The following is an 8839-nucleotide window of genomic DNA, read 5'->3' as shown; positions in this document are numbered from 1 at the left end:
CAGGAGACAACAAGTACAAGGGTGTGCCTAAAGTTATCCCCTGCTAGGGAAAGCAACTGCTGTCCTGGAGTAATCAGCCCTGGAGCCCAACCTCTTGTTTTGGATTTCTGATGCAAGTACGTCCCTTACAAGAGAGGCAGGATTTTTCTCCATGTTAAGTACTCGCCTATTAGCTGATAGTCCTCAATTTCCATATTTCAACTCTGTTGACACCAGCGCAGTGGGAAAACACTGATTCATGCCACTTGTCACCAAGGCATACACRTGTTTACATGATAGAGCTGGTCAGACTTTGTGCGCGCTCACACCCCCTCCCTCAGCCTCCACTCCAACCTCTCCTGCCTCCTCCCTTGCAGTGCTTTTGGCATCCATCTGACTGGGGAGAAGAGGCACTAGAGTTTACTCACTTCAATCCAGCAGAAAAGCATCCTGTAAGATGTTACCCTGCTGTTCAACTACCAAATGCAGTCACCTCCCCGTACAACAGAACAAGCAGCAGAGCTAGTATAAAGCATGGTGTGGGAGCATGAGGCCAAAGCAGGGAAAGGGGCTGACCGCTGCTTTCAGAGACAACAACAAGCTGCTGAGGATACAGAGCCAAACCACTTGTTTGGAGTGACCAACAGAAGCAAGAGCTCCGTCTGAATTAAGCAAACCTGATTAAGTACTAGAAACTAGACGATTTGGTTGAGAGCCATCTGAGAAACAGCACTGGCTGACCTATTCCTTACACAGGAAGGAGTGGCAATTTCATAGGGAAGCTACACGACTAGCTAAAAGATTTTAAGAGACTGAGCCATCAGCCACGCGGTATCAGTGGAACTGCGATTTTGCCAGAGCCGTTAAAACAAGAGCCTGCTCTGTTGCTTCCATGTGGCCTGCCGTCCTTGGAAGAGTTTTAACGTGACTGGGATGCTTTCCTATCGGAGATTTATTGGCTCTTTATAAGGGACACCATTAACGCAGCCAGCCCAGACCTCACATACTATCTCGTGTCCTGCTAGCGAGTCACTAAGGGTACCTTAGAAGTCTTTACAGGTGAGCAAGCAAACAGCACTTGAGCTGCGGGTGCGTTTTCAGCTAGGAAAGGCCTCTATTTTAAAAGCAGTAACATGAGCACTCACGCCAAGTAATAGCTTGGCGCACTCTAGTATCATGGAAAGTGCCCAAAGTACTCCCCCCCCACCCCCAAGACCTTTGCTTTCAAACCTACTAGCAGAAAACTGCAAAAACCAAAAGGACAAGGAAGTGATTTTTCCACTTTTGCCCCCCGATTTTCCAACGCCTTCCGCACCCTTTTATATCGGAAGGGAGACAGTTAACCAAGGAGCTGTTAAAAGCTGCTAGTGAAGTCAGGCAACACAGAAAACCTCGCATAGCCAGCTTGAGAGGGATCTCGCTACTGAGCTCAAGGAAAAAAAGGACACGTTGTGAAAAAGCCCACAAGATAAGCTGTTCGAGTTTATTTTGCCAGCTGTAGCATCTCCTCCTCTTTCTGGACTGGCACAGGTACATGTTAAGGTTACAGAGCTATCACACTTCTGCAAAGCTAATAAAACACGGAGAGGAAGAAAGCAGCAGCATTCCTTGAAAAGCATGTTTTTYTGTTATTTAGGACCCCAGGATGCTTTTTAGAACCAGGTTTAATTTTCTGGCACCCATTCTACAGCAAAGGCTTTTTGGTTAGCCAGATTGAGCTGCGTGAAAGGACTGGCACACATCACTTTCAGAGACAACACGTGCAAGGAGACCAGATAGCTATAGGCAACTCCCATGGAAAGATGTATCCAAGAGAGGAAGAGTTTGACAGGGTAAACCTGCTATGCAAAGAAAGAGTCCTAAGGCATTCTCTGTCCTTTTTGGAGGCAATTTTCTGTCTGATTTTAGGCAGACAATCCTCAGTCACCAGTCTTGCTGCTGGGTTTAGACACATGAATTCAGTTTGGCAAACAGGAGATGCAGTAGCCCATTTGTGTCTGCTGCAAGCGTACGTAGCAGCCATCAACGCTCGACTGTCGCTAAGAAAAGCAAAAAGCACGCATTTTACGTTGAGCTTTTGGATTGCAGCACCAAGACAGCTTCTTAAAAAAAATGACCTTTAACAAAGCTCTTTGAAGTGTGTTTTAATGGTTAATACAAATTACGCATCAACAGCGCAAGACTTCACCGATCCTTTGGAGAATAGACCAAAAAAGGCATAATAAACCCTGCACATTTTGGGGAGGGAGAAGCACGGTGTCATTTGCCCCTCTTGCTTTTTTGCTATCTGCCCATGAACAGAGAGCAACAGAAAACTTCCGCAAAGACTAGCTTCCAGACGGAAGAGGTGCAAGAGCCCGATGACCCCAAGAGCCTACTTCGAACATGCACAATAACGKGTATTCCCTTCTAGCGTGTTTGAGGATCATCACATCCCTCTTTTTGGGGTCTGGTATGACAGCAGTGATTCTGTGTCAAAGATCAGAGCAATCTTGACAGAGCTGAGGCCATCAGCAGAGATGAGGGAAGACACGAAGCGTTGGGATTAGGCATTAAGAAGAGACCAAAAATGACTTGGGGGGGGGGGGCACTCACAAGGTATAAAAGCCGTATTTACAAGTCCTTCAAACTCAAGAGAAAGGTAAGGGAAATAACTACCCTCAGGCAGGCTTGTGAAGATATTTTATGTTTAATACATCTGAAAAGAATGCATATACAAAGAACTTTGACGTGAAAAGCACTGGTTCAACACTAATGAGTCTACAAGAATTAGAAATTTGGGAAAATGGAGAAGATTCCCTAAGTCTTAAAAAATTTGAATTTGCAAGCCAAAATACAGTTTTGGTAAAATCCCTACGAACACTGCAGTCTAAGCAAAGATCTTGCACACAATCCTGATTGGGCTGGAGCCCATCTCACAGGTTCCAAGGTTACTTGCAAGCACAATGCAGAAAAGGGGGATTCCTTTAACTGGTCCCTATACGGTGCCACGCTAAACACTAGAAATCCCTCCCTGCAGTTCCTTTCCACTGGCACAGGTCTATCTTTCCACCCCTCCCTGAAGGATGCCTAACCATCCAGTAAGAGATGCACCACAGCCACAGCTCCAAAACCCATTTTAATATACACCAGGTCCTTTCAAAGTGTTCGAACAACAGTGTATATGCTGGTAATTGTAAGCATTTCCCTAACAATTAAGGATTGGCAGAAGATGGATTTGTTAAAAGCCAACTGAATCAGTTGGGCACGCTTAAAAAGGTGCAGTTATTTCTTCATAATGTGACAGAAGCTTTTGATGTCAAGGTTAAGGGAAAGACTGGCAAGCTACTTTCAAGTCTGATGGTGCATCCAGAGAAAAGGATTCTCCTGTTCTTAAAACTTCATAACTTAGAGGAACGGGTAGAAATTTATGACCTGCACAGTGGAAAGCCAGGGGAAGAGATACAAGGCAACTTCAGAGGAGATGCAGATACTTCTTCCACACTCCTCCTTAGAGGAGCACCAGGTTGGGACAGCCTAGTTTCCCGAATTTGTCTTTTAGTACTGAAGTATGCTCACACCCAGGCTGCTGGCTGGCTGCAGAACAGCCCCAGAAGTTCTTGAAACTAGAACCAAGTCTTGCCAGATTGGCATAAGGGACAAGGCTTCCGTAAAACAGCCCAGAATTAGTCTGTTACAGAAAGAGTCATCACAAGCATGCCTGGATTTTAAACAAAAATTAGAAACAGTAAACAAAATAAAAAAAACTAGTACTGATCAGTGTTTTCTGATAATACATAATTATTCAAAATTAACTAGTCTTTAACTGAATTGAAAGGGCACTGGGGAATAAACACTAACATTCTCATCTCACACAGGGATCGTGTGGGGGAGATGGGAGTGCAGGGCATTTGTCATTATTGCAAAAACAAATTTTAAAATTTGTATCTTTAGTTTGATTTAAACATTGCTTTTAGTATGACATCAAACACCAGCTTTGCAGAAGGGGCTGTGGAGGGACGTTCATAGCAGCACACACCTGCGAGTCTTCTTCGGCTCCGGAGGCTCCAGGGCAGCCAATATCGCCTCGTCAAATACATTCTTTAGGCCTTTCTGAAAAGGGGCAAAGAGAGAAAGGGGCAGTCTCATTTTTGAGTTTTGATACAAACAAAACCATAAAAAGCCAAGTGGCAGACAAACCCCTCTACTGACGGATCGAGGTTTGCCATCTAGAATTCCCAGAGAGTGTTTTTTTTGCTCAACCAGGCTCCGTCCAAGCTGTGTCGCAGTGGTTAGCAGTTCCTTAGCAGAGCATCTGATTTTCTGAACAGGAATGCAGTCTTTGAGAACAGGCCAATATACTCCACAAGAAGCAAAAACACACGTACTGAAGTCATTTCCTCAAGGCAATTTTTATGATTACTTGGCTAGTAACACGTTTCACATGCTAATGACAAAGCAGAGAGTACTGCATTCGAATGAAACAGCTGGATCTGGAGCACACGGGGCGCAGCAGGGCAGACACCCGTGTGCCTAGGCAGAGGAAGACACAAGGCAAGCATGCAAYGGTAATTCACAGTCCGGTACGCTCCGATCAGGCTTCCAGCCCCGCATTCCCGGTGGTTAGAAGCAGCCAGGTAGAGCTCAGAAGCTATGCATGGCATCAAAGAACTCAAGATGGGAGAAGTACAAAGTGGGTGCTGTACATTGTATAAATGTTAAATTGAAGCCAGGAAGAGCAAATCGGAATAAAGCTTCATCAGTCATTTATACAAACAACTGCAATTTTTAATTTCAAAATTTAAAGATAACTACAATTGACGTTTTCTCCTTGAAACAATAAAAATCAGAAGCATGAGAGTAAGAAGCAGCTTTACATCTTACAGTAACAGGCTTTAAGGATCTATTATTGAAATGAAGAGATCTACCATGTTAGTGAAAGCAAGGATTTTAACAATTCATAAAGCAGTAGCAAGTACATTGATATTTCCTTCCCCCAAGGACTGACAAATACTCCACTACAGCACAGACAGCCAAAGCAATAGCAACAGAAAGAATCTCACTGCACAAAGGAGAACCAGAAAATCCTTCACATTACAGCATAACTTGCAGATCACCGTTTCATGTACTTTTGTCATGCAAATACAGTTAACAAGAGTCACAAGTAGAAACTGGAAAAAAACGCATTGTTTCTTCCAGCTGGATTCAAGAAGATCAAACATCGTTTCTTATTCTTTCATTGTTTCTTTTAAATAGTGCTATAACCAGGTCCTTTCCCCCAACAGCCTAAATTATAAAGCTACCCACATCTGGCAACCCAAGCAGCAGAGAGTTAAGCGAGTCCAGTTCATGTTCCACGGTCATAATGTTTTACTAAAGAACTTAAGTACTGTTTTCAGTCCAAAAGCTAATACAGAGGTTGCTCTAAGATGGTAAGCAGACACATCAGCTTTCAATCAAGGTGGTTTTATTCCTTTTTAACCAGATTTCTACAGTAGTGGGACAGAGGAAGCAGCAGCAAGAGGGGAAGGAGAAAGTTTAGAATATACAGCACTTCCTTTTGGGCTGAGTTTCCGGAGGCTCGAGGGCAGCTAGGATAGCCTCATCAAACACATTCTTCAGACCTCTCTACAAGACAGAGGGGAGGAGAAAAAACAGCAGCCAGGTTAGAGGATTAGAGAAAAACAAGCAGATACAAAGAGCATTCAGGATCGACCAGGCTGAATTCACAGAGGCAGTAAACAGATTTACTTTGCAAAAACAAAGTAGATCTCGGGAGGAAATCTCATTTAGATGACCCAGAAGTCAAAGTTAGARACAGACAGAACACGTGACAGGCCACCGAGTTAGACAAAATGAACGCCCAAAAGGGCAGAGGCACAAAGAGAGCAGCACTTGGCAAGAGCAACGAGGTGGGGGAGAGAGGAGGGAAATTTTTGGTTTCCGCTTAACTGCTGAATATAYTCTTAGCGAGTTTGGAGAACATTTGCCCCTCCACGGGTTTCCAAAAGCTCAGGTATGCACACCACCTCTTCCAGTCACCCCCTGTGGATAAGCAAGTGTGTCAGCGCGACTTCTTGCTCCCAGCTAACACAAGGGCGCATCGTTCAGACTGAAGGCTATAAACAACTACTCTGTGTGAATTCAGCCCCTGAATAACTGAAGATCTCCAGATGGCTGGGAAAGTACGATCTGGCATTGAAGCAGTACCTGTCTGGTAAGCCATCGTCATCTTCAGACATTAGCTATCAGCCATTTAAAGAGTGATGCAACACCTTACCAGCGCTGCTACTTTGACAGTGACAGCCAGCTATGGAAATGGCGCGTTTCAGTTATTCAGTTTAGTTACCAAAGTAAGTATAACCACTCAAGTTACAGGAAGACAGAAACGGTGTTAGAATTGGAATAACCGAGATCCAACACCAGACAAGCAGTCACAGAGCTTTAAGAAGTCTGCAGGGGTTACACCAGAGCACAAAGCATGCATTGCATTTGCTATAAGCAAAACAGGAACACTGCAATACGTTACCGCTCCCACACAATTCTGCCAAGTTACACGTGAACACCAGAAGTGAAACCTGGCGCAGTTTGTGCTAACTGGACTCGCCTAAATCTACTGTCCTGAGCGCAACCTTCCTAAGTTCAGAACTGCTTTACATCAGTCAAAGAAAAACAGCAAAGTTGAAAAAAAAAATCTTAATTTCGTAAAGGCTGCAATTATTTACAGGAAGTAATTTAATCATTCAAATGAAATACATTTCTCCCTCACTGGTTTGACTGGATATATCCCTTTTAGAAAGTCTTTAATCTTGTTTTACTGAAGCACATAGATGGGAGATCTCTAAGACAGTTTCATCTAGAAGCATTTAAGTCCAACATGTTATATGCAAGATTATACTTGAAAGCCTAAAAGCTGTTTAAGGAAATTATCATGTGCAATTATTCTGTACATCCCCAGTAGTGTGGGTTTTTTTTGTTGTTGTTGTTTTTTTAATGAGTTGCAACCAAGTCTGACAAAAGAGCTAGAGACTTCAAAAAAGTGCCTATAAGAAGCCTGAGCACTAATTAGGTTTTCTTTCTCTGTGAGAATAGGGCTGTAGCATAAACTCAATTATACACCGCTAGACAGATTAAAAACCCATGCAGGGCAAGAGTCAAGAAACCAGGTTTTAATTCTGCTACTCATGGACTCCTCCTTTGTTTTCCTATTGCAAAGAAGAGATTTGTTTGTTTTAGAGAGCAGAATTTAGGATTTGTTTTGAAGGATCTAGAAAAAAATTGGGAKAAGGGCCAACAAAACAGGACAGGGACAAAACTGTTGCGAAAGTGAAACCGGAGTCACAAGCCTGAATGATACAGGAGTAAGTGCATTATGRAAGCTTTACTTGACATCCCTGGCAAACGAGCCACAGCCATATTACTTTAAACCAGAATATCCCTGGACTACAATGGGGAGCCAGTTTAGCTCAGGATCCCTTTTTCCACCCCCCTTTCATGAGAAGTTTAAGATACTTATGATTCTGGCTGTGTCAAAACTGTCAACTACGCTCAAGTCAAACATTGGGAAAAGGAAAGGAACYGAATTCAAAGTGTTCCCTTGTGTTAGGTACCAGCCTTGAGCTTCAGAAAGTCTGCGCAGAGATTCGACCAGCAAATGCAAGCAGCAACAGTCAGCCATTGTAGTTGCAAGCTGCTTGTCAATCACCCTTTCCTAAGGGAGAAGTATTATCCACTTTTTACAGCTGTACTTGGGTACTATTTTGTAGAGAAAAGTTTAAGGAAGGCATTGAAATTCCCTACCTTCATCACAGAAAAAAAAAAAAATTATTCCACAACCTGATGGATGGAGGGGGGGAAAAAGCTGGAACTGAACACTCAGCATTGCAGAGTCAAACTCAAGCAGGAGGAGATATTCTGTCTTTACAGAAAGGACCTAGAAACTCAGCCTCTTTATGACTCACCTAGTACTTTCAGAACATGAGACACTTCCACGCAGACAAGTAAAATCTTCCTCCCAGAGGGGGGAAAAAAGAAAAACACCACCACACCACACACCCTGGCTACAGCATTTCAAGGTTATTTGCTACCATGGTGTCAAACCCATTTGCAAATTAGTTGGGAAAGCAAAAAACGCTCTAGACTCTGCCGAGATGAACTGCATAGATGGAAGTCATGGTAAAGAGAGATGGGGACTACCCAACTCTCTCCAGCTGCAGCTGAAACCAACTACTGCAAGATTCCTCTGCAGGTATGAAAACACCCCTCCTGGCTAGGAAGGCCAGCCACCTTCTCTGTTTAGCAAGCTGCCAGCTACATCACCACTGGGAATTTCAAATATCCCTCTGCATATAAACTACCTTTCTGTTTGACAGCTATTACTGCCAGACTGAGAAAATGTTGTTCTGTGGAGAAGTAAACAACAAATGAAGTAAGAGGAATAGAGCAGAAGCAAACTGACTGGTCTTCCAGGTGAGAAGCCTTCTGAACCTCTCCTACCAGGTTATTCTTGATTTCTAAAACCATCAGTGGGTGTAAAAGCACTAGTAGTGCTGCGGAAGAAATTCAAGCTGAGCTTCCGAGTACATAAATCTGTTCTCTGCAACAGACTGACTAAGCTGCATATCTGGAAATAAAAAGAGTGGATAAACACTGACATTTCTATCACATCAACTCTTACTCTGGTAATTTTAAGTGCTTCCATGCAATTTGAGCAGACTAAGCAAGGCACAGTTAAAGCTACAGGGTAAAGGTGTCTCAGAGAGCAACAGAGGACAAAGATCTTTATATGCATTTATTCAACTGGCAGGTCCTACAGCCAAGTTAGCAGCAGCATTCAGGTGGTTGTGCCACAAAAAAAAAAAAAAAAAGGAAAAAAATCCAA

The 8839-nt window shown here is 43.4% G+C and overlaps 1 protein-coding gene across 4 annotated transcripts in view; it reads right to left on the bottom strand.

Moving 5' to 3' along the window:
* Positions 1-2108: 2108 nt before the first annotated feature.
* CDC42 (cell division cycle 42) overlaps positions 2109-8839 on the bottom strand; it is a 30697-nt gene continuing 23966 nt past the window's right edge. For all 4 annotated transcript variants that reach the window (XM_026067377.1, XM_026067376.1, XM_026067378.1 and 1 more), the window contains one exon: positions 2109-4071. In XM_026067377.1, coding sequence (XP_025923162.1) covers positions 3982-4071 — 90 coding nt within the window. In that variant the 3' untranslated portion in view covers positions 2109-3981. The remainder of the gene's footprint in view (positions 4072-8839) is intronic.

Source organism: Apteryx rowi, unplaced genomic scaffold (assembly GCF_003343035.1).
Source record: "Apteryx rowi isolate R43461 unplaced genomic scaffold, aptRow1 scaffold_259, whole genome shotgun sequence".
NCBI lineage: Eukaryota > Metazoa > Chordata > Aves > Apterygiformes > Apterygidae > Apteryx > Apteryx rowi.
The sequence above is the reverse complement of the archived record's forward strand: the minus strand, read 5'-3'. Positions and strand labels throughout refer to the sequence as shown.